Source organism: Apus apus, chromosome 4 (genome assembly GCF_020740795.1).
Source record: "Apus apus isolate bApuApu2 chromosome 4, bApuApu2.pri.cur, whole genome shotgun sequence".
Lineage (NCBI taxonomy): Eukaryota > Metazoa > Chordata > Aves > Apodiformes > Apodidae > Apus > Apus apus.
In genome coordinates this window covers 104,144,399-104,170,625 of record NC_067285.1, presented here as the reverse complement: position 1 = coordinate 104,170,625, position 26,227 = coordinate 104,144,399, and the positions used below count along the sequence as shown (strand labels likewise).

At 40.5% G+C, this 26,227-nt stretch overlaps 1 protein-coding gene across 1 annotated transcript; it reads right to left on the bottom strand.

The window, feature by feature from the left end:
• Window positions 1–257: 257 nt before the first annotated feature.
• Window positions 258–25,362, bottom strand: HTRA3 (HtrA serine peptidase 3). Its single transcript, XM_051617778.1, has 9 exons — window positions 24,600–25,362; window positions 16,755–16,854; window positions 14,796–15,018; window positions 13,884–14,078; window positions 11,284–11,316; window positions 10,506–10,620; window positions 3,990–4,038; window positions 2,104–2,199; window positions 258–1,221 (listed from the first exon to the last, which is right to left on the bottom strand). Exons 1-9 carry the CDS (start codon window positions 25,021–25,023, stop codon window positions 1,056–1,058), a joined length of 1,401 nt encoding a protein of 466 aa, XP_051473738.1. The 5' UTR covers window positions 25,024–25,362; the 3' UTR covers window positions 258–1,055.
• Between the last annotated feature and the right edge of the window lie 865 nt (window positions 25,363–26,227).

The following is a 26,227-nucleotide window of genomic DNA, read 5'->3' as shown; positions in this document are numbered from 1 at the left end:
CATAATTCATAAATATGAAAAAGAAACAGTGTAAATAAATTACTTGTGTGCAAAACATTTCTAAACATAGTCTAAATACGCGTGGAATACTTATACCATAGGGCTGCAAAGGATTTTTGTAACATCAAGGCCCAATTTTATGTAAGAAAATTTTATCTTGGGAGAGCATATTCCATTCTGACAAAAGAGGGAGGAAAGACACTCTTGTTGAAGAAGAGGTTTACACCAAAACATTATTTGTGTAAACTTTAATCTCCTTACAGTAGAAACATACAAAGTACAAGCCAAAAGTAGTATAACAATTTTACAGCAAAGCTTATCAGTAAAATGCAAAACTAATTTGTATGAAATTCTTAAAAAATTGTGCACTTTATCAAACTTAACTTTGTTCAGCACATCGTTTTGATTTACATATAATAAGGCATTAATTCTATAAGAATCATTTACTATATTCCAAAATCGCATGACCTAGGTGTAACACTCTATAGCCTGATACCATTTGTGTTCTTTTCCATATTTACAGATTTAATCTACCTGCACTGACATGTAGCATAGGAGCACTAAGAACAAATACAAGCTTTGCCAATACTAGTTTCACATTGAAAAAGTTACATAAAAAAAAAATTAATAATAAGCTCAATTGTGCATTGCAATAGCTGGGTTCTGCTGCAGCCGTGACTGTAGTTTAAGAGTAGGTTCCCTTTCAGCATGCTACCTCACTTCCAGTAGCATTTTGGCCTTTCAAAATGCAGAACTGAATCTGCCCTGAACCTGCAGCAATTGGAAGTGGACCCCATTTTTACCAGCTACCCAAAATTTCTTTTCCTCCTCCCTCTCCCCAGAACATGGTTCTTAAATCTGTTTGAAAGTTACAACTTCTCTAAATGGCATAATTGAATTCATTCTAGCTACTATGTACAGAAATGGCTCAGGCAATTAAGTTAGTCCACCTTGTCATTAGTCAACAGGAAGTATAATTACTGTAGCTGTAAAGGAGGTATCTAGTGTTCCAGAGTAAGTGAGTGTAATTATGGTGAGAGCTTCCTCAATTCTATTTACATGACAACTTCAGGCTCAATGTTAAATAACAAATCATCATTTCCTCTTCGAACTTCAAGTAGTAGAGGTGATTCATTCATCACAGCCTCTTGCAGGTCACTGGAAGTCAGCAAAGGACGCCCATTGACTTTAACAATGATATCTCCATCTTGGATCCCTCCTCTGCAAAGACAAGAAGAAGAAGGCAGTAAGTATACATTCTATGCAGAGGAAAGGAAATTCCACCCTTCTGACTGCAAAAAAATCCCAACCTGTAGTACTCACTAAATGCAAAATCAGACTAATATTATTCCATAGAATCAAGAATTCAATTGCATTCAGTATTCATTTCATTCAGCAAAAACACACCAACAGTTAAAGTGGTCTAGCTTTCCCTTTGTCTTCCACAAAAGTGCAGCAAAGCAGAAATAGATAAGTAATGCATTTGCTTTTCTCTCCCCAGTATGTATTTCAAGCATTGGAAATTAAACCACTCTCATAATTTCATGAAAAGCAAAGTCAAGTGTAATTTAAATACACAAAGCAGTGTAATCCTGAATAGCTGCTTTTATTGCCTTTGCATTTCCTTAATAATTCCTAGTCAGTTTTAGAAGTATCTTATTTATTTTACAACTTTTCTATAAAATAGTCTTTTCCTCTAAGAAAAAGCATTGTCTCAGATAACAGCTCTGACAGTGTCTAACGTGAATGCTATCCTGTTTCTGGTTTAAACTCAATCCAGGTTTCTATGTATTAATATTCAACATACTTATAAAAAAAATAATTGGTTCCTTGTATTTCAAGTGTTCATTAAATTTACACACTATTAGGGTTTCCTAATGTAACTTTAAAAGTTCAGATATTAAAATATTTCACTTTTGTAGATGTGAGTAGATATATAAACTTTTTAAAAAAAAACACCTTAATCCTTAATCCACAATTTTTAATTGTTTAAATAAAAATCAAGAATGGTCTGAGAAAGTACTTGAAGATAAACATAAATATTACCTACTAGCATCTATGTGGAGATATACTATGGTGAAGAAAATAATGTGTTTTACATACCTATGAGAAGGTGAGTTTGGAACAACTTCATGTACATAAATTCCACTTCTGACATCAGGAAAATCTGCATTATTATGTTTCAGTTCTTCCACCAAGCTAAAAGTAGAACAACATTATACAGCATTTATTACATTACAAAAGCAGCAGCATTAAAAATTGATTTATTCTCATTTTTTTAACTGAAAATTAATAACTTCACAGTTAATCATTTGCCCCTTGTTCTTGTGATGACAATGTAGGGAATCTGAATTTGGATTAAACAAGTAGCATAAATTTTAAGAGAGTCAAAGCTATCTACCTGTGCAAAGCATGCTATATTTAATGATACATCTCCTGAAAGAACCTGACTTTTGATACTTGTTTGCAGAAGCAGCACAGAGGGCACTGTTGAAGAGCACAGGGACAGTAGCACTCTCTGTCCTAGGTGCTGTACAGGGACAGAAGACATTCCTGGCCTAAGAATTAATCCTAGTGATGGGGCAGAAATTTGCTAACAATTTTACTTCTTTCATTTTTCAAGTAATTCTTAATTTGTCTTTACCTAGAACAATATAGCTTTTGATAACCCCAGTCATCAGACAGATCAGAACTGTGAGAGTTTACACGGAAATTTCACATTCCTCAAGTTTTGAGGAATTATTTGTGCATCCCTTTCTAAATAAAGACAACAGAAACCAGCTGCAAAATAGAAACTCTAAAAACATCCTCTCATTTCTGAGATTACATCATTTCAGGCCTGTGTACAGTGTGGGTTAAAAACCATCTTTAGAAAGTAAGGGTTTTAAACTAATGATGGATTACTCTGTTGTCTCCCATGGAAACCTGGGAACCCTTAAATGGAAAGCAAGCTTCACACGGCTTGACTTCATTTGATTTTGTACTGTGGAAGCTAACAATGAAATGACTAAAGCAAACACACCAAGGCAAGTAGACCTTTACTTGAAAAGAGGCCTGGAGACATCTCACACTCCTTCATTTGACACCCCAAAAGCAGTAAAATCTCACATTGTGTTCACTTCACAATTACACACAGAAACATTCTGAGTTTCTCTCCAGTGGTGGTGGCTCAGTGCTGTCAATGCCATTATACTGGCATTAACATACAGCTGAGGATCTGACCCTTTGGAGAGGATTGCAGGAGTGTAGCTCAATAAACAAAGATGGTTTTACTACAACCCCAGCTGGAAATAGTCTTAATTTTTTAGTACTGCCACATTGGAAACGTGCCTACGGCTGGGAAAGAGCACAGAAGTAAGAGCCATCATTTGTTATTCCAGAATGTATCTGAGTAACAGCAAGACACTGAGCAATGTGAGAGAGAAAAGACAGTAAGGAACTGGAGGAGGGTGCCCATATTCTGGCTTTGTTAACATGGAGGCATGAAGCTTTAGTTCTGTACTTCAGAAAGTACTTTCTTTCCAGTTAACAGTTGGGCACCAAATCTCACATTATACGGCCTCCACTAGCAGGGACAGAACTACTGCCAAGTCCCTGGGCAGCTAATCTGTCATCAGCACTCATGGTCACCTGAAAGCAGCAGCTTGTTCAAATGTCACCTAAAACCTGGTGTAACTCCAGACAACCTCTTCAAGAGCCAAAAGCAATATTCAGGCTCTTCCTAATTTCCCTCAGCTATCAACAGGGCTTCCATTCCTATCCATATTTAGAGAATGACTGTCAGTGATTTTCCAGGTCTCAAAACATGTATTTCACCAATACCATTAAAATGTGTGCAGACTTCATAGAAGCTAACACACACTTCTGAATTCTTTGGAGATTTGTAATTAAAACTGAACAATGGAAGTTCTGAACCACTATTGACCACACTTAGGGGTCATGTTTGTATGTAAGATCATACAGATCTTACTTATCAGTAAGATACTCACGCAGGTGTTATTGTCAGCATTCTGATGCCAATGAAACGTTTCTTCCCATCTGAAAATAACATAAAGCATGTTTAGAAATTTTAGGCAAACACTGACAAAAATAACTACGTTGATGACCCAAAATACCTGGCAATTAAAACAGGAAATATCAGCTGCTAACAAAACTATGAATAGAATTAATACACATCTATGCTGAGTTCAGTTCATATTTTGGTTAGCCTTGATGTACAGAATGACAATCCTTCCCCCTGCAAGTGAGAAGGTCATTTACACTCCAGAAAAGTTTTCCTTCAGGAAATTCAGAAAAATTCTGTGATCTAGTATCACATGACTTCAGTAAACGGAAAATTTCTTAACCACCATTTCATCTGAAACTGATCAAGACAACTTAATCATATAGTGTTCTCATTAAAATGTTGAAATGAGATTTAAAGAAATTAAAATTCCCACCTTTTGGAGAAAGAACAAGCAAAAGACTTACATCAATTCTAATGCAAACGGCTTCTTATTTCTACCCCAAAGAATGAAAAGCAAGTTTTTTTAAAAAAAAACACTATAGACTTTAGCCAGGACACCACCGAATTTTAAGTGGTGAAAATTCACTCCTTTAGGAACAGCAGAGTATTTCTGTAGTTGGCTTTTAGCAGTCATGATGTTGCACAGCTGTCTGATGAAAAAAATGCAGCCTGATGACTTCCTAAAGTGAGTGCTTTGGTAGTTACTTATATCCGGTGTGAGAAATATTTCCCCATACTTGCTCCAGCATAAGTACTGGAGCTTCTCCATGTTCTCATGTGAGGAGTTTGAAAAGGATATGTACAGAGTATCCTTGAACTCTTATTCTTTCCAAGAAAAATAGCCCCAAGTAAAGGAATTACTCCTGAACCTTACGAATGTCCAATATTCCCATTAGTGTCAGTGAAAACATCAACTACTAGACTGGATTTATTACACTTTGAACAACTTACATCTGCTTTTCTCTGAAATGTTCTTGTTTTCCTGTATTTTAAAGTGAAACTAATGTGATCAAAATCAGCTATAGCAGGAGTGACACGAAGTCCAATTACTCAAAATTAACGCCTCAAAAGCTTTGGGCATGGCCAGGAACTAGTGCTCTCATAATCCTTCTCTAGTCTACGTGGCACAAATTTAAGTCTCCACTTTTAAAAAATACCCAAACTTCATAACTGTCCCACCTGAAAATAATCCCCCTGTCCTTGTAGTGTGGATAGTTAAATGATGAAGTTGTCTTCATGAGACACACAAATGACAGACTCTCTGGTGACAGTTTACTTACTGTCTGCATTAAACATTTGCTGCTGGTCATTGCCTCTGTGATGCAGAAACATGCAGAAGCACAAAGCATATGGTGAGCTAGGAATGTTAACATGAAAGGAAAATAAAAATTATAGAAGGGACAAAAAAAATTGATCTGGAAGAAACAAAAAACCGAGAAGACGATTGAGCAAGAATGAAAAACCACAGCAGAAATGCTGCTAATTCAAAAGGGAAATATTTCCCCAGAGACTAACAATACATGTAAAAATAAAGCTTTGGGGAAAAAAAAGTATCTGGCAACTACAGACTTATTCACAACTAAAAGTCTCATTCCACCTTAATCTTTGGGCAGCTTGGGGTACTCCTTCACCCCTGCTCATGCATTAAAATTCAAAATGGCCTTCTGCCTTCTCTCCACAGCAAGTCTGACACACTGCAGAGAGCGGTTCATACTGTAACAGTAGCAGGCTATTGTATAAAGTAAAAGTAATAGCTATAAACTATGGATTTTTTAGCAGCAGAATCCAGATTCCTCCTCTTGCCACCCCCTAGCCTTTTCATATGTCAAATACAGGTGAAGAAACTGCAGGTCTTTTGTTTTGCAAAAGTCGATTCCATTCAAATTTAACCCAACCAAACATCTTTAACAAAAACCCCACAACTTTCTCATCAACAGAGATTAGAGGGAATATAATTGTCCATCTTATTAGAAGCATCATCAGAGACTGAACAGGCACAGAAAAAGAGTTGCAGTGGTTTATCATCCCAGAGGAAAGGCATTTTGACCTCAGGGTTAGGTCACATTGGCAGAGCAGCATGTGACACCTGGAACTACCACTGTCATATTGCATCTGGTTTGTGAATAAAAAGTCTCAAACCTGTAATTCTGGCAATTTGTGCAATCATGAGGCAGAAGAAAAAATATTTCAGAGAACTGGAGTAAAGCGAGATCATAAATCTAAGCAGCACATCACCAGGGTGAAGTCACAGCTGTAGTTAAAAGAAGGTGAATATGTTGGAACAATAAGGTTGAACAATTGTGGAACCACTACAGCTTAAAGCAGGAGCAGACCATAGCAGAGAGATATTCAAATCACATTTAATTTTTGTAAACACCAGGACAAATTAAAAATTGATTCCAGTGGTACAAAGTCAAGCAAACCAGCCCCAAGTTTAAACTTGAACCTGTTTTGTGGCTTAATAGGAAGCCACAAGCAGCCGTTCCCAGGTATCTCAAAGCAGTTCACTATTTAGAGAGATTTCTGTTCCACAGTAAGGACAGCATTTGCCATTTTTCTTTTTTGTAACAATAAAGTTACAAATCAGATAGATAAACATGGCTGAAGGCAAAAAGAACTGATAAAAGCAAATTAAGGGTCAGGTACTCAGATTCTTATGGACATGAGTAACTCTGACACAATACAGTTCATTTCAGTGGGGCCAGGATATCACCAAGATCTCCAAGCGAAGAAACAAATCCTGCACTTTCTATTCACATGGCAGGCAAAACTCCTTTGCTCACTCCTCTTGCACTTAGATCACCTTGAAGGCTGGAGTTTCTCCTTAATATTTTGTCAAATTGTTAATTTCTGTCTTCCATGCTAGAGGATCCACATTTGAACATTTTCTAGTTTACTGTTCTGCTCAAGTCTGAGCCAAAAACCAATGTCAAAGATTGCAACAGAGAAATTCCTGTAGGATACTAACAAAAAACACTGATGTAAAAAAAAATAAAAATCAGTCAATGCTTAAGCATATACATGACTTCCAGAGGTAAAGACAGAATACACAGATGGTTAATACTGAGATATAGAATGAGACACTTAACTTCATGCACCAGTTTGGGAATTCCTAGCTATAAAAGGAGGTTAATATTATTAGTGATAAAACCAAAATTAGCAAAGCTTCTCAGGACATTCAACAGATAAGAATCTTTATGCAGAGTGTGGTAAATCTTTGGTTAAAAATACATTAGTTATTATTATTACTCATGCATTAGGTAATATAGAATGTTTAGATAATAATCATCAAAGCAAATAATTAATTCAAATGCCATCCTCTCCTTTTTCTCCCCCATCCCCTCTTGTACTTCAGTAGATCATATATTTGCAATTATATACAATGGATAGGACTTCAAAAATACTGCCTTCTGTATCAATCAGTTGTCTGATCAACTGACATTTAGAAGACTAAGGTCAAGCTCATTAAACATTATTTGAGTATCTTCTACATGCCAGAGTAAATCTGGGAAGTGCAGTTTCCTAAGGGAATTTTATCATCTTCAGGCAATATGATTTTTAGAGCAAAATGGTAATAGCCTTAAGTTTATTTCTATGACCTAATTGTACCATAAGGGTGGATCCCACTGAAACTACTGAAACGTAACTGGAGCAAAAGAAAACATAATTAACACATCCCAAAAATTCAGCTTACATAAATTCCTTATGTCAAGAAATAACGTCTGTACAACAAACCTGAAAACTATTACTAAAGGCCTAAAAAATGCAAACAAAGTCTCAAATATGGTAAAATATATCCTAGACATTCTCTTTCTCTATGCATCAAGGGCTTTAAATCACTTTGCCCTGCAGCAACAGTACAAGAGGTACTTCAGACAAGCAAAAAAAGAAATTAAAAATTTAAAAACTGTCTGTGGCCAGGGTGTGCCAAGCAATGACAGTCACACTGATGTAAGTGTGAATCCTTTTCTTTTGATTAGGGGATAATAAAAATTATTTTTAAAAAATCAGACAGTATGTTACAATCAAAAGATAAACTCTTTTTTTTTTTTTTCTCCTTAGGGTTCTATAGGCAAATCTATCTCTAGACCTCCTCTAGCTGAGCTCAGTGGGTTCATCATTCACTGGAGGCAAAGGTACCTGACAGAGCAAGGTGGCTGATTTCAGTGGTGGCATCTTCAGCCTTCACAGACTTTCCAGTCCCAGTTACCAGGATCCCCCTGGCAGATGGCAGAATTGCAGCACAAGGCTTGGGTTCATGCCTCTAGAGCCACACCTGCAGGGTGAGCCATTCCTCCCCCCTGGTTTGAGATGAGCAGTTTGGTTCTGAAGGGTATCATCACCAATGATAAATCTGCTTCTCTCAGCAGCCAACAAACATTTAACAATCTGGGTGAATAAATAGGGGTTTTTTACTTGCTGTCTGAAACAAAATTATGTCAGCTACTTTGAAATGTACTTTTCAGAACAATCAGAATAACTTTTTCCATTAACTTCCCTTCCCCAAATCAACAAGTGAAAATAATCTGGGGAATTCAGCAAAACATAGATGAGGGGAACCATCAGAATTTTGATGGTCTCAAATATAAGAGCAGATGCACAGCCTTAAAACCTCTGAATAAGAGAAATTTCTGCAGTAACAATTTCTGAGAGAATACTGAAAGGACAATGGTGTAGGGAGACAACCCTGGCATCAGCAACTGAATGAACTCAGGAGAAGACAAGATTATTATCAAGATTCAAGAGAAGCAGCAGCCAACAGTCATGATACAAGATGAGCAGGGTGCAGACAGATAAACTGGCAAGCAAAAGAGAAAGGAAGGTTTGGCCTGGATGAAGCATTACTAGATCAGCTTTGGCTGTCTAGCATGTAGAACGACACTTGGTACAGGGTGCCAGATATGAGGCAGGGACATAAAAAGAGTCAAGTACTGCAGTTGTCAGCTGCTGGTACATTTCACAGAATCAGAGAATGGTTTGGGTTGAAAGGGACTTTAAAGATTATCTAGTCCCAACTACCCTGCAAGGGCAGGGACACCTCCCACTAAATCAGGTTGCTCAGGGCCACATCCAGCCTGTACTTGAACACTTCCAGGGATGGAGCTTCCACAACTTCCCTGGGCAACCTGTTCCAGTGTCTCACCACCCTCACACTAAAGAACTTCCTCCTAATGTCTAACCTAAATCTCCCCTCTTCCAGTTTTGATCCATTACCTCTCACTACAAGCCCTTGTAAACAGTCCCTCCCCAGCTTTCCTGTAGCCCCTTCAGGCAGTGGAAGGCCACTATAAGGTCTCCCCAGAGCCTTCTCTTCTCCAGGCTGAACAGCCACAACTTTCTCAGCCTGTCCTTGTACGAGAGGTGCTCCAGTCCTTGGATCACCTTAGTGGACCTTCTCTGGACTTTCTTCAGGAGCTCCATGTCCTTCTTATGTTGAGAGCTCCAGAATTGGACACAATACTCCAGGTGTGGTCTCACAACAGCTCGGTAAAGGGTGAGAATCATGTCCCTGGCCCCGCTGGCCACGCTTCTTTTGATGCAGCCCAGAACACTGACTTTCTGGGCTGCAAGCACACATTGCTGGCTCATTTTGAGCTTCTCATCCACCATCACTCCCAAACCTTTCTCCTCTGACCTGTTTTTGATCCCCAGGCTATATTTGTGCTTGGGATTGCCCTGACCCAGGTGCAGAACCTCGCACTTGGCCTTGTGGAACTTCATGCAGTTTACACGAGCCCACCACTCAAGCCTGCCAGGGTCCCTCTGGATGGCACCCCTTCCCTCCAGCGTGTTGACCTCACCACACCTTCTGTTGTCAGCAAACTTGCTGAGGGTGCACTCACTGCCACTGTCCACGTCACCGACAAAGACGTTAAATAACACCAGTCCCAGTACTGACCCTTGGGGAACACTACTCATCACAGGCAGAGACCTTTTTTTTCTCTGCCTCTCCCACTCTTCCCCATGTATTTCTTCTGGAATTAGCACACAGATCTTCTTCCACTGGGGTCTGAGAGTCAGAGTATCCAATTATAGAGCCCTGACATACCTGACCATGGCAAAATAAAGATCATCCACTGATAGTGCACACACTACCACTCCACCTGTGGAGAAGTGTTTTTAAAAGTTTTTACCTTATTCTCCACAGTACACCTTAATCTCCTTTCTGCTTGGACAGTATATGAAAGGGGAGGATGAGAGTCCTTGAACAAGTCACCAGCTGTTCTCAAGACCATTTGAGACTGTATGGACTTATCTGTGTCCTCACAGGCCCATTTTCCCAGATTTATACAGATACTGTCTGTTCTTTGGGGGTTTCAGTAATAAAACCTCTCTCCCACTTCTGTGGTCTTCTATCTCCAAGTATGTTGTGTTATATACTGTAAAATAATGCTGCTCCTTCCAGTAATAGGAATCCAGAGCCATGTCTTTTGGCACTTCACCAAGTGCCAAAAGCATCAGGAAAATAACTGGAAGATGTCTCTGTTTCTTGCCTTACCTTTACTCTGTTTGTCATGCGACTCCGTGAGAAACTGAGTGATGCGGTCTGAAGGAATAGCAAAAGAAATTCCAGCTGTGACCTTCAAGGTGTTAATCCCAATCACTTCACCATCCTGTTGAGAGACAGCACCCAATTCATTTGCTCCTAAGTTGACAGGCTTCAGCTTACTGCTAGCATTTCATGTTAAAAACTGGCTTGAGACATTTTAGAGTGTTGTAATCACTCTAGAAATAAACATGACTTGTAAGGGAGGATCTGGGCTCTGATTCACAATCCCTTTCACATTTAACTCTGATGGCCAAATTGCTTACAGTACAGTTTGTTCATTCAAGGTCCATGCCACCACTTGGCAAGATACCCTCCACTGAGCAGTCAGTGAGTCACTACTACCACTACAAGCACAATTCACCAGCCTGCAAAATCAGTGCTGGTTCAAAGTCATCCATTCTAAAATCAGCTGTGCAGATTAACCAGGTCCCATCTTTGCCATGCACCCCAGGTTTCATGGTGTGAACGAGCGTAACTGCTCCTACCAAATCCCATTTTTATTGTTGCTGTGTAACCTTTCTTTTGTTTTATGGGGAAATGTTTTCAATGGTGTATGAATGGGGACCTAATTTTCAGTTTGCCTTAGCTTGAGGGTATCTGCCTGCCATTACCTAGAATGACTGAAAGCTGGTATGACCTATGAATCTTTGAAAAAAAATATTCTCCCACTTGTTTCAAGCTAGCTCTCGAAATAAAATAAAGCTAAAACCAAATCACATGGACTTACCAGATTAACTAGAGGTCCTCCAGAGTTGCCATACTGTAAAAATGACATAAGGAAACAATAAATTGGTGTTTCACTGTAGGACATGCAGTTTTCATTTCAAACAGTAGATTGTTGGTAAGCAAATGAAAGAGAGCAGGTCATTTCTTAGGCAGGACTGAAGGATACAATATTGACCACAGAAGATTACAGGTAGGTCTTATCCTACCTGTTCACATCTCTTAAGATTTTTTTTCTTTCCAGAAACAGGCCTCATGTTAGGAGAAGCACCTTACCACTCCAAATAGTTAGACCCTAAGTTTAAGAAGAATCATTAGATAATTAAAATGAGTATTTTGATGCTTCTAAAAGTTGTCAGAACAAGGTTTTGAAATAATTTATTTATATTTAAAGTTGCATTTCAGTGAGGTGTATGCACAGTTCTTAGGTAGTTTAGTCATCATTTTAGTTTGTAAATCTGTCAGTCTTTTATTCTTCAGCAGAGAACACAGTGCTTTATGTCTTTAATCACATCAGTTTGCTATGAGGTGGGTATTATGTAAGGATTAATTTAGTAAAAACAGACATGCAGTCCTCTCTAGGGCAGGCATATAGCAGCTCTGAGCAATCTGAAATTGCCTAATACCTAATGGCCTTCAAAGGAAGCATGCGACAGGACTACAGGAAATGGGAGTTGGAGAAGTTCCGTGTCCATCTTCATGTTGGCTCCGTAAGTTTGTTTTTGATTGAGGCCAGAGTTTTCAAGTAGATCTACTGAACAGCCAAGAGCAGCAACTTACCACTCAAAATAAACAAAAGTGAAGTGATGCATGACAGCAGCATGAGCCATATAAACTGTTTACAATTTGATAGCATTGGGAAACCTTATAGATTCACAGAAGAATGAAACAGACACTGAAGTTTTTAAAACAGCTTCAAATTGGAGTCAACAAAGATACCAGTTTCTTACATTGTATCTTTTCAGCGGTCAGAGGCTACCCACTTGATTTTTGTGTTGGCCTGACACAAAGGAACCAATATAATAATTTTTCACCTTTCTGCAGCATATTATCTTCTATTCACTTGTCTTCTGCTTGAAGGATGGGATAATAAAAGAATTCTGGCACATGCAGTATAACTCCATTTAGGAACGTATGGGCCTGTTTTCTCCTGCCCCATGTTCCTGCTGTTCTAGCATTTCTCAGAAGGCAGCTGCATGCACATTCCTGAAGGAAAGTCTTGGCTGAGCCACAGGAATGCTCTGAATAGACCAGATCTCAAACTCCTCCCATTCTCAGGAGAAAACTAGTGCATTAGCTAAGCACAAAGCATCCCTATGCCAGGGATTATCCTCATCCTTTTTGGTCTCAGATGGCAAAGCAATTAAAATACATTGTCATGTTCCTTACCTCCTCTACTGTCACTATTCCATTTGGTCAAACATCTGTCACACTTGCCTAAACCTGCTCATTAGCTTTTGAGGGCAGTGAATGCCTGAATATATACAAGGAAGCAGTCTGATCTTGAGGAATGCATATAGTCCTGAAGTCAAGGATCCCATGTTCTGTCTCTGCCACCAATTGAATGTGTGCTCCTGAGTAATCCATTCTGCATAGCTTTTCCCTACTCTCACAACTGAAAAAAGTAATTCCAGTTAAATATCTCAAGGTTCAGATCCTGGATCATATAGGAGCTTTTAAAAAAAAGATCGCTTTTATATCACAGCTCAAGAAGTAATTACCCTCTTTTTTTCCATACCATTTATCTCAACAAGTCTGTGATGATATTTGTGAAGGTTTTGTGTATGTAAAACACTGCGTTATGACTTATGTCAAATTTGATATTGAGGTCCAGCAAATAAATGTTGAAAATATTTTCCTTTCAATGTGTAACAGATTTAAGCTTACAAATTTCAGGCCATTTTCTACCTCAGATACATATGCAGTGCTCTTTTTAGAATCATTGAAGTTTTATACACATGCAAAGACTTTACTTAAGATGCTGGGATCCCTCCAAGCTGAAGGGATATATTATTTTCATGTATTTCTATACTACATTCAGTGCTCCAAACTGTGTCTCAAACTTTGTTATTTTACATCTAGATTCTTACTTGGAGCATGTGATGTGCAAGCGGAAAACAAGAACAGCAAAAGCCCCAGCTTATGAGCTGTTACTGGGTGTCCTGTCTATAAATTGAAGCAGATACTATCAACTTGACTACTCCATCTGGTTCTAATATATAGAGATGAAAGAAACCTTGCCTCTACTGTACATGTTGCTTGAACAGATCAGCTGAACCAGCGGAGAGAAAAAGGTGCTCATTTACTGCTGGTCTATGCAACTCTGTGCTACTGCACAGGATCAACAGAATAAGGGTCCGTCCTATGCAGTATCTTCACAGCCAGCCTCAAAGAGGGCAGTTTCATTTAAAATACCTTTCATAACACTAATGCCTGAACACAACTTCATAGTCTTTTTATAAGAAGAGCCCATCATCCATTTTAAACAAAGCTGCTTCTATTAAGCAGATTCATCTTTCAGAGCACACACTTCCCTGCTGAATAGGTGGGGATTTCATGGTCCCATGGCTGTGAAGCTCAGCTCATCACATACCTAGTACTTACATTGATAATAGCATCTGTCTGAACATAATCCATATCCGAGTCCCGCAGGCCAAGTTCTTTGCCATCTCGCTGAGCAGTGCTGACAATTCCTGTTGTCACAGTGTTCTGCAAGGCAAAGGGACTTCCAATCGCCACCACGAATTCTCCTGGTCTCAGATCAGCAGAGTGTCCCAGTAACAACACTGGTAACTTTTTCTTAAACAAACAAAATAAGCATGAATGTATACCCGAAAAAAACCTGGTTGGAAAGACCAAAAACTAGCAAGAAGTTAGGAACATAGACTCTACATTACATTAGTGAAGGAGCACTATCATATACTGAAAACTTACACCAGGTAGAATTAACACACTGCAGAGTGTTGCTGCTTTAATGCTTCTTCAGAAACAGACTGCTAGCAGCAGCACCTTTCAATTTCATCCAGAAAAAAAAGCCAGCAAGATTCAAAACAGATTTCCCCATATCTTTAAGGTCCCTTCCAACTCAAAAAATTGTGATTCTGTTTTCCAGCAGATTGTTCTCTCCTCCTCCTCAAAATACCTCACAAACCAACTATTGACCAGCCTTCCACTCTCCTTGCACTATGTACCGCCTTGCAGTCCATGTATTGGCACAAAGCTAGAAGGATCAACCAAATAGCCTCAGTCTTCAGGTAAAGACAGCAGAATCTGGCCACATTAACTGAGCTACACTTTTTCCCCCCCCATCTTTTTAAGCAGTTCCTAGCAGAGAAGACAAAGTAATTTAATTCTAAGATATGTAAAAATTCCAGGCCTACAGAAGTAGTTTGTTCATTACATTGTTTTCCCCAGATACATTTCCATGGAATCACTAAACATATATTCCAGCCAATCACTCTGTGCTAAACTAAACAGAGTTCCCAAATTTATCCATCCACCTTTTACGCCACTCACCTTAGGGTGAATCTTTATTGTTGCAATGTCAGATTTCTTGTCAATGTCTCTGATGGTTGCTTCATAGGTATCTCCATTCTGTAGCTGCACTTTCAACTGTTGTCTCCCTGATACAGCATTGGTGCTTGACACCACATGGGCATTGGTCACAATTAAACCAGAATCAGACATAATAAATCCAGATCCACTGGAAAGGGGAACATTTCGACCAAAGAGAGGGTGCCTGTACCAAAAAAAGTAACTATAACTCATAAGGAAAGCATAATTTAGAGAAGATGACATTAGAAATCATGTACTGCCATTCACCCTGAGAAATAACAAAGCATTTGATGACCAATGTTACAACCCTTACAAAAATTAAATTTAAAAAAAATGACAAAGAAAGGATCATTTTCTGAAAACTGTGACTGCTTTCAGTCAGCCAGGGAGATGGGAATGGAGGCTTTCAGACAACCTACAGCATCCTTTTCCTTGGGTTTCAAATTCTATCTTTATGGGCTTTCTTGCAAATAGGCTAGGTGACAAAAAGGGATGGAGGAGGAGCTCATCTGATCCCACTGGTTGCTGCTTCTACACAGGAAGAAAAAAAACAGGAAACAGTAGAGCTGACAAATGGACTGATCCTCTAATAGAAAAAACGGTAAAAGAAGGAAACTTCCAGCTGGACAGGGGACTACAGGAAGAAGTTACATCTCATGAAGCCCAAGTGGCAGGAAAAAGCACGTCTGGAAACTGAAAGGACTGGGAATGTGAAAGAGAAGAAATAAAAAACCCTAACAATGAGTAAAACTTTGTGGGAAACAACATTTGCTGCAATATAGACAGTTAAAATACTTTATAAACAGTTTAAAGTATTATGACTTTTCTCTATGAACAATTGCTGTAATGACCTTAGATTTGTTAGGGGAACAGAAAGTGCCTGGTCAGTAGAAGATGAGAAAAGGTCCACAAATTCTTCTTTCTTTAAAGATGTGGTCCTTATTAGGAAATTGTTTGAAAGTTCCAGGCTTTTTAGCAGTAAAGAATTGGAGCCAATCCCAGGCAGAAGGCAGTATCACAGTTAGCACCCAGCAGGCTGCTGGACAAACATTTACTTACAGGGAAAGAACAATCATATGCAAAGATCTTCAACATCTCCTGCTGTAATATTCTCTCAAAAGACCAGTCACCCTGTGCATGAAGCTGTGTCTCAGAAAACCTGATTATCTCAATTTTTCATATTAAAAAAGCCTATAAAAAGTTATCCAATAAATTCTTGAGGCTATGCAAAATTAGAGTGCTCCAAGCAGAAAGGTATTCAGGTAATGGAGTACAGATTGTATTTGCAGTAATTTATTTTGACAGCAGGTTGGTTTGAGCACTCAATGATGAACTTGCCTCCCAGATTGTTTTGAGCACTCAACATTAATTAATTTCCTGCCTCAGCTCCAGCTTCAGTACACTAAATATTGGTATGTTTTTGTCAGCAAAAGTCCTACATTTTTTCCAATCAGAAACAATTTCTGTGTTTAGATAGGTTACATCTGGCCAACATGCTCCCTCTTAATGTTCTCCATGCCAAAATAAAATCACTTCTCACTGAAAGGGTAATAAACAATAAGGAGCTATATTTTTCCAGGTTACCTTCTAGGCTTGTTTTATTTTAAACTGAGGTAACAAACAATCCAATAAGCAACATATTTTAGTGGCGGCTGAAGAGACCTCCAAAGATGAGACAGACTTATTTTATGGCAGATAGTTAAGAATTGTAAAGTACTGTGAACATTGTAAGCCAAATAAAATAGATCTAAACAGGAACTAAACATGCAGATGGGTAGTTCTCCAAATGTGGAGAGTGTGCTGTAATGCTTCAGAGTACTTTGTGAACTTCAAGAATTCAGAATGAAAGTTACTACAATGGAAAAACTGTAGAATTTTCTTAAACAATACAATTAAAACACATAGAATTGAAAGTGTTACCTGAGGAAAAGTTCAATGTGCACAACTGCAGGTGCAATCTTTTCCACCACATCTGCTATGAAGTTGAATTTGTATCTTGGGCTGCTGGACTGTAGGTGACCTATACTAGCAGAAAGAATTGGATATGTTAATAAGACAATACACTTTTTGACCAAGTAGGTGAGATAAATAGGCTTTGGTCTATTTCTCCTACTGGGATAGCTTCCAAACAGGTATTGGAAAAGGAATCAAACTCATTAAGATTGTTCAAAACTTACCCACCATTTTTCTTGATTCTAAGAAAAGTACACATGAGCATCACTCAGCTTTAATTTCTTGTACTTTCTTGGAAGTCTACAAGCCTTGTCTCTAGTATTTTTCTTGAGACAACTACGAATTATTATACAAAACATATAGGGTCATAGATAAGTCAGGTTGGAAGGGACCCCAGAAGGTCTCTAGTTCAACCTTCTGCTCAAAGCTGGGTTGGCTACAAAGACAGACCAGGTTGCTCAAAGGTTCTGTCCAGCTGGGACTTGCAAACATCCAAAGATGGAGAAACTCTCTGGGTAATTTGTTTCACTGCTTCACTGTCCTCCATGAGGTAAAAGACTTTTTTTATATCTAGTCTGAACCTCTCTTATGGAGACTCTTGTTTTGACTCATGCCCTTCGTCTCTTATTCTCCCACCATGCACCACTGTAAAGAGCTCAGTTCCATCTTCCTGATAGCTTCCTCATGGACACAGGAGGGATGCTGTTAGGTGTCTCTTCTCCAGGCTGAACAAGCCCAGTCCTCTCAGCTTCTCCCAGAAGATATATCCAGTCCCCTGAACCACCCTCATGACCCTCTTCTGAACTCACTTCAGTTTGTCAATACTTTGCTGGTACTGAGTGGTCCAAAACCAGATGCAGTATTCTAGAAGTGGTCTAACAAGTGCTGAGTAAATGCAGTTGCAGCATTTGGGACTACATGTTGAAACCTGATGTAAATTAGAACCTTTGCACCCAAGAAATTTTGCAAACTCACGTTTAAGCTGTCAGAAGCCTATGGCATAACAATAGCTTACTAAACACTTAGCACTCTGATAAAAGCCAGAGTGGTACTACATTAAACAGCACTATACCCAGCATTTGTAAATACTGAATAACATTCTGTAGCATGAAGAAAAATCTTTGAAGAGAGGGGAAAAAAGTCCACAACATCCTGGCTTATAATATTGCAACATCACAAAGTAATAATACTACTTGTGGGGGAATGTCATTCTTATCTGCAATCCCACGTATAGCAAAACATATGCAAGGGAAGCTATCACCACACTCCAATAGCAATCTTCCGTGTTCACAGCCTGTAATCAGATACAGCAATAACATTTTTGGCTTTTTTCAAATCTGGGGCAGCAGAACACTGTTTATCCCAGGAAATACGATTATTTTCTGCCATTTAGTCAGGAGAGAGAGGCTTGTAAGTTCTAATTTCTAAACAATATCAACTCTCCAGAAGTGATGCTTTGCACCATACTGATTTGCTCTAAGTTCAACTCATGCTGAAATATGAACTTACTCCACAGAAGATCTTGTAAACAAAGTCAACACCAGATTTTAAGGGTTCTAGATTTGCCTATTTCTGTATCACATGGAGTGAGTCCAGATACAGATTCTGTCTTTCGAAAGTATATACTTTTCTTTCATCAGCTGCTCTTCACTCAAGTATTTAAAGGGAAAGTAGGTAGGAGGCATCACAAAAAAAGGAAAAAGAAAGAAGACAGACATTTAAGAGTGTTCTCACACATTTTGGTATTCTGTGTAGTTATTAATTCAAAGATAATTTTCACCAATACTTATCTACAGGTGTTTACTGACCATTAAACCTTTTAACTTGTAAATTACTTGGGTTGAATATAAAGTACCATGGGGCCTAACCTATTTACAAAAAAAATGATGTCTCACTGTTTCATCCTATTCTTTGAATGAATTCATAAGGTAGCGGGTGATAGAGAACTAGTTGTTATAGTTTCTATAGTATCTCAGAAAGCTTTCACAATAAAGTGTTAAGGCACCTACAAAATCAGAAAGTAAAAAGGCCTTATATTACAACAGTATCCAAAAGACCTGAAGCAAAGAGAGTAACTTAGGGAAGAGACCCAACACTGGTACCAAGGAAGAAAGCACTGAAGAGACCAAACCAAGACAATTAGGCATTTCTCCATTGAAGTCCATGAGTTCTTTTTCCTGTTACTGGACATGGTATTTACTTCTGAGGGGAAAGAAATCATGCTTACATTTAACAAGCTAAATTTATATGATGCAGTATAAACAGAAGGAACAACTTGGCAGGACTAGATGATTTTGTCTATTATTTTTATGTACATTCCCATGCACTCTGAAAAATCCCTCTAAGCAACTGAATATGTTTGTTCCAGTACTTAGTTTACGAGACACTGCAAACAGGAATCACAGTCAAACGTAAGCACAATATACTGTTACTTCTTTTTCTTGCTGGGCCACTGAAGATTTATCTTACTTTCAGTTCACAAGCAGCTTGCCTGACAATGCAATACATCCTTTGAAGTCTACTACATGACTTTGAATGCTTGCACACACAGTGGTGTTCACTGATCTGATATCACATTATCATCACATTTCTCTTAATAGAAATTACTAAGTACCTATGAAAGACAGTTGGCTAGACTCTCAGCTGGTGAATTAGAATAGAATTGGAGGGAAAAGGCATGATGAATGCAGGCTTTCAGTTGGTGTAAGTCAGCATAGCTCTATGTGAGTCAGGGCAACTAAATCCCTTTGAATCTGCTGAGTGCTGAACTGTTCTGCCCATGTCAAATTGTCCCAGCATTACACATGGCCAAAAGGAAAGAAGGATGTCTGTCAAAGAACTCAGTTCTGCACCACTCCTGACTAGCCACCAAGGAAACATCATGGGCAGTGGCTTTCCTAGTATGATTTGGGGTAGGCAGAGAGAAAAAGCTCTGAAAGAGGTAGTGGATGAAAGTAAAGACAGCAAGACTCAAAGAAAATAAAATGCAGCAATAGAGAGAGGAGACTGAAGCAAATCTTGTCTTCTTTCTATATCATAGTGAAAGCATTTCTGAGCAGAAGTCTAGAACCTCTCTGCTGGGGTGAGAAGACAAGAATACTCAAACCTGAAGATGGATTCAAATCTACACTGCATATTAAGGGCAAATTTGAAACAAAGGAGGATCAAGAATAACAGACATACAAACTTTGTAAAAAAGGTGTAGCTGAAGATCTGCTGGTCTGATTAGAAATGAGCAATTCTTACTAGTGTCTGCTGGGGACTAAATACTGGTGAAAACTGACTTAGGAAGTTGAGATGTCTTCACAGAAATGGATCTCTTTTGAATAATTTTCTGAAAATTGTTTCCATCAGAAGCTATCACTATACTTTAAGAGGGAGGAATTCCAGCCTGAGAAACTGAAAAAGGAAGCAACATCTAATACTGTATAACTTGTGTAAGGTCACCCAGAAAACAAGTGGTTTAGCAGTAGAATCAGGGCTTAATGTCAGACCTTCAGTCTATGCTGTAATTTGCATTAGTTGCTAGACATTAGCTGCTGCTCCTATTCTCACTAAAACATAAAATCAAACACATGTATTTTTCTTTTTTTATTTCCCCCCCCTACCCAAGATATTCTTTTTCAAAGATCTCTCAATAATGTCCATTATTTTCCAGGGTATTAATGCATGTTCAGTATCATCTTACACTAACCAAATCTAAGTTATCCTGGAAAAGAGCCATGATTTAATCCAATTAACTATCTGTTGTATAACCAAAATATCAAAGGTGCTGCAACCAGGTTGTACTTGAAATGAAATGTATGCTAGATGAGTCTTTAGTTGTTCACACATTTCTTGCTCAAAAGAACTAACATTTCCCAATCTGCTCCATAGTCACAAATGAACCAGATTTTCAGCAGTTCTGAACTCCCATCCTGTCATTTAAAGTAAATTATTAGATATGCAGAAGCTCTCCAGCTCCTCTCATAGAACACTTAAAATAGAGACTTGGATGTTAGTGCATAAACTGGAGTTAAAGATGTTCAAATCTGTTTTGTAACATTTGATCTTATGTTTCCAGTTCTATAGGCTCCTACTACATTGTATTTACATGGCTAAAGCTAAGTGCCAGGTGGAAGTATCTTTATTAACAGCTTAAGACTTTTCTTGCCTAGTAGTGTTCTCTACAGGCTACAAGTTCATTTAATAGTGTTTTATTCCCTTTTTTTGCAGAGTCAGTAGATCCACTCCAATCTCATTAACACTGCTGTAAATCAGAAGCAACTCCAACTAATTTGCAGTCAACCTAGTACACAAAAAACTGAAAAAAATATGAGCAGAAATAAATATGACCAGAAATAAATAATCATAATCCCACTGAAGTCAATAAAGCTAGACCCATTTACATTTGCAGAACACTGGAAGTTTCTGAGTATCTGCCAGCTTACTGCCTGTAGTGTTAGACCAACTCACATTCAATACTTTCTTAAAGACAATACATTGTATTAAAATCCACAATTTTATACTCATTAAGAATTTTTAAACCTGGGAAACACTTTCTTGTAAGGAGGTTCCCCCCTTCTGTCTTAAAACCAGCTTCAGAAAAGATCCATGTTCAGCAAAATTATTATGTCTAAGGGAAGACTGCAACCTGGCAGATTGGATCACCAGGGATAAACACTGTCCCTACTGTGCTTTCACAGAAAGAAATGAAAGACAAATAAAAGATTATAACGTCTCTGCTTCAAAAACAGAAATATCTGCTGGAAACATAGGTTCACGGGCAGTTTTTCTGATGACTTCAGCATTAAGATCAAGCTGCATAGCTGTGCACTGACCATATAGCCTTGGTGAGTTTAATGCCACATTATGGTTCAGGCAACTTGTTTATACAATGGAAGTCTGCCGTGTGCAGATGAAAACAATTTGGTGAACCAACAGCAAAGTGGCTTTTGTGTGCAGTGCAGCAATCACAGCGGCCAGACAGAGACAGACCAGCAGAAGCCTCCAGCACAGACACCTCACTGCCTCGCTGACTTCAGATGCTAGATATTCCTCCTTCCTAAGTGACCCTCAGAAGGAGATACGAGAACATCTCCTTCCTGTCAGCCATCCTGTTCAAAGCAGTGCAATACTATTCTCTGAATATTTACCAAATACTCAACAATATTCATCCTCACCTCAAACTGTTTGAGTTCAAAAGGAACTCAAAACAAACTCAGACATAAGAAAAACAATCAGTAAAGGAATGTGACTGGAGTTTGTATTTCCAGCCAATACCTTGCAGTGCATTTCCAATACAAGCTAACTAGTAGGAGTAATAATTTTCAGGGCACAGACATATTGAAGAACATCAATGATAGAGCTACTGTATCTCCATGCAGTACACACCCCCTTTAGAATACTACCTACAACTTGTTTGGCAAGGTGTTACTCAAAATAATCCAGGCTTTCAACAAGGAATAAAATATTTTAAATTCTGTTAGGTTTGGAATTATCACACAGTCATCCTGGGCAACTATTTCCCCCCTTCCTTTCTGCATCCTTTACTATCTTTTACTACAAACTTGTCACTAGGAAGCCACAGCTAAGTTTTCTCAGCCTGCCTTAGTTTATCACAGCCAGAATCTAACTTAGCATCAACATAAGCAACTGGAAATGGACAGGACTAGACATTTCAAAAGCTGCTCCTCAGGGTCATTGCATGTTCTGAAAATTACCTAAGTCACAATATGTAAAGCTACTGTTATCTAAGATTGTTTTCATATATGTATCATTAAATAAAACTGGATTAACTTCATAACTAGCGTAGCCCTTCAAACTCTGAGTCAGCTGAGGCAAGATTTCTTTCAAGAACAGGGAAAAGAGAAACTTGACAGTAATTTTAAACTGTTGACTTTATTCTAAACCCTCTCATTACAGCCATTGCATGTTATTGTTAAAAAAAAAAAATAAATAAAATACCATAATTGAGTTCTATTTCTGGTTTAACCACCAACTCACTCTGACCTTGGGCAAGACACTTGGTTTCTTTGAGGTTCAGTTTGTGCAGCTGTAGAATTGAATAAAAAAAAAATTAAAACTTAACACAGAACCAGATGCTTCATCTAAGCTGAGGTTTTCTGGGACAAAACATAAAGCCAAAATAAAGCGAACATTTGAATAGTCACCTCTACTACACATGTGCAAATTCCTAAGCCTATTAACAGTAGATTCAGAAGGATTCCTTAGAGAAAATGTCATATATACCAAACCCCAAGCACTCAGTAAGCCCTCATAGATGCAGGCTATCTCCCTCATTTTGGTTAAACATTCTGATTACTTCACGTGGATCTATTCCAACCAAGTATTAGGAATACTAATGGACGCTGATGTGAAAATGAACAGGCAAATGGCAGTTTATAACTACAAAATACCAGACAGACTGATCATTGCAGCTCCAGGCTGGTATCTGGAGCAATTCTTGGCTCTGAGGAGGTACTCCTAAAAGAACTCCTGAAACACCACTTGACTGTCTCCCTATCCGCACCACAGTTTACCTTCTCTTAAACAGAATGAGACGTGAAAGGTTCCCTATTCACAGAAAAGCTACAATGTAGTCCTCTTCCCTTTGCCTGCTCCTCCCACCCCATTAATTTTTGCAAGTTTCTATCTATGAATAAACAGGATGGTTAGTGCTTCCCATGGCATAAGGGAACATAATGCATTATTTAAAATTTCATTATGTATGTGACTTTTTTTCCCAAGAACACTATGAGAAAGGTAGCAGAAGCAAACCCCTAAACAATGTGTCAGCAAGTACAGATATCAGCAGTACTAATACTTCCATAAAGTGTCCCATCTTAATTAAAAAAAGAAATAAACTACCAACTTAAGTGCTTACTGAACTTTCTGAAGTTAAACCATCAAGCCTGAAGTTACACCATCAAGTCTGAAGTTACCATAGCATATCACAGTATCTGTGCAACTGTTATTGCAAAAGGAAGACCATTTGATACCCTGAGTGTCAATATTTTAAACAGTAAAGAAGGTTTGCAGGCAGTTTTTTCCCACTTTCCCACTCTACAGAATTTCTTTTGAAAACAAAGCAGGCAAAATACTATGCTTTAGGTGGTTTAGATACTAGGTTGTTCTTTTTATGCCCTGTTTGAGCTGCATAGCTTCAAAAGGCATCTTCTGCCCAGAGATGCCTGTCAGGTGAATCCAATTAACCTTCCATACACTACCAGGGAAGGCCCTGGAGCAGAAGCATTCCCAGGTCCCTGCTCTACTTGTGCAGGTCCTGGTGCAATAGACCTGCATGGGCAGGGCCACCCAAGCTCTTCAGCGGTGAGTGCCCACATGATGAACCGAGCACGGCACTGACAAGGAGAGCAAGCTAGTGAAGGGGTGATAGCTGAGGTCACTGCTGCCCTGCCCTGCCAGCCCCACGTCCTACACCGAGCTCGCTTCCCTGCAGCCAAGTGCATTCCCCTCCTGCTCACGGGAGCACTACAGCAGCGACGTGCACGATGCCGAGGTGTCCACGGCCCCGCTACGGAAGTGAAACCTCCCAAACCACAGCCTGATGCCTCCAGCCCTTACTGATGACCAAGGAGGAAGGTTTTTTTTGCCATTCAGAAGGACCTAAACACCCCTTCCCCACGCCACAGAGATCACTGGCAGCCGGGCGAGATACCTTGTCCTTGTAGCCCTCTTAGACTCTCTGCAACCACGCAGTCTTCCCAGGTCACTGAAAACCATGATTTTCCTTAGGCTAGAAACCGGCACGCCCCTGCGCTGCCCACCCACTGCCCTCTGCCCCAGGGGCAGCCCCCACCATGCTCCTACCCGATTCACAGGCTCCCTTCTGGACCTGGGCGACGGCGGGCAGGCCGTGCTGCAGCGCCTTGCGGCTCACCGCCTTCAGCTGGCAGATGTTGTCGTAGGTCCGGCCGTCGCTGCCGCACACCTGGGCGCTGAGCTTGCACTGACAGACCCCTTTGGCGAAGCGCTTGCCCATGGGGTAGCGGCAGTCGAGGCTGTCCCCGCAGGGCGGGTCCTCCTTGCGGCCGCAGGAGTCCCCCTCGCCCGCGGCGCAGATGAGGCAGCAGTTGCAGCGGTCGGGGACGTAGCCGCTGGGGCAGCTGGGGCTGGGGCACTTGGAGACATCGCAGCGGGTCGGGCACTTGGCTCGGGCAGCCGAGAGCTCCGCGGCGCCTGGGCTGCAGCTGAGGGAGAGCAGGAGCAACAGGCTCAGCAGCGACAGCCGCATCCTCGCCGGGCTGCTGGCGGGGAGAGCGGCGGAGAAGGGCTGCGAGCCCGCCCGGCCCGAGGGGAGGAGGCAGGGAAGGTGCGATCGCGGTGAAGCGAGGGAAGGGAAAGTCAGACTTTATGCACTCGAGGGCGGGAGAGTGTTGTCTCCCCCCAGGAAGAGATTCTGCAGAAGAAGAAGCCGCTGGAAGAAAGGAGGCTGGAGGTTAAAGCCGCGGAGTCACAGCCAGCTCAGCCAGTCCGAGGCGCGGCAGCTCAGCGGCTCCCCGGGACTAGCTGGCAGGGCTGAGGCGCCGAGCCATGGCCAAGCTGCCGCGCAAGGTGAGCGCCGTCCCCCGGCGGCCGCGGGAAGCAGTGAGGACGAGCGCGGACAGAGCGGCAGCGTTATATGGGGGCCGTGCCTGGGGCCGCCGCCGCCTCCAGCGGCAGCCGCAGCAGCCGGAGCTGCCCGGGCCCCTCCCCCGGCAGCGAGATTCGGCTCCCCGCGGGCGGGCCGACCGACGGGTCGGGTGGGTCTGTCGGACGGGGCGAGCTTGGCCAGGCTAGGCAGGCTCCCGAAGGGCGGCCACAGCCGAGGGGAGAGGGACCCCTCGGCTGCAGGGCACATGCCGCCCGTCTGCTGGGAGGTGACCGCCCCCAAGGGGGAAAGGCAGAGGGGTGTCGGCTGCAGCCGTCCCCCCGGCGCCAGCAGCTGTGGATGAGCCAGGTGGGCTAGAAAATGCAAAGATACCCATCTAAGAGAATTTATGCGAAGAGGACAGTCGGTGACCTCTGTAAGAGCTAGGGACGGAAAGCTGGCAGCCATTTTGTATTCCCTCACGGTCGTTGTAAATGCTGACAGCGTTAGTAAGGACCTTCGTCACCACTGCCCTTTCGTGGTTTTAAACACAAGGACACTTGGACATCAGTCCCTCTTTGCAGGTGATAAAGCTGAGATCCATGGAGCTGAGCATGCTCCTGGTAGCCACTCGCTCATGCATGGCTTCACGGCAAGTTGTGAGACACTCCCGACAGCCAAAGTGGATCTGCTGGGTTACCCACTGTCATTTACTTCAAGTAAAGATTTGGCAGCTTCTATATAATATTAATAGAAAGTATTGCCAAAGCCTTAACTCTTGAGAGGTTTATGGGTTTTTTAAGCTATTATTCATTCCAAAGTAGTCACACTGTCAGGTGTAACAGGGCATCTGTCAAGGGCTGTTGAT

What these genes read in the sequence shown, in the direction of transcription:
- HTRA3 (XM_051617778.1), bottom strand. Translation starts at nt 25,023, where the DNA reads ATGCGGCTGTCGCTGCTGAGCCTGTTGCTCCTGCTCTCCCTCAGCTGC. An exon ending in GAAGGGAGCCTGTGAATCGG is followed by an intron (nt 16,855 to 24,599) that starts GTAGGAGCATGG and finishes CTGCTAGTATAG; the next exon opens with GTCACCTACAGTCCAGCAGC. An exon ending in GAGGACCTCTAGTTAATCTG is followed by an intron (nt 10,621 to 11,283) that starts GTAAGTCCATGT and finishes GTCTCTCAACAG; the next exon opens with GATGGTGAAGTGATTGGGAT.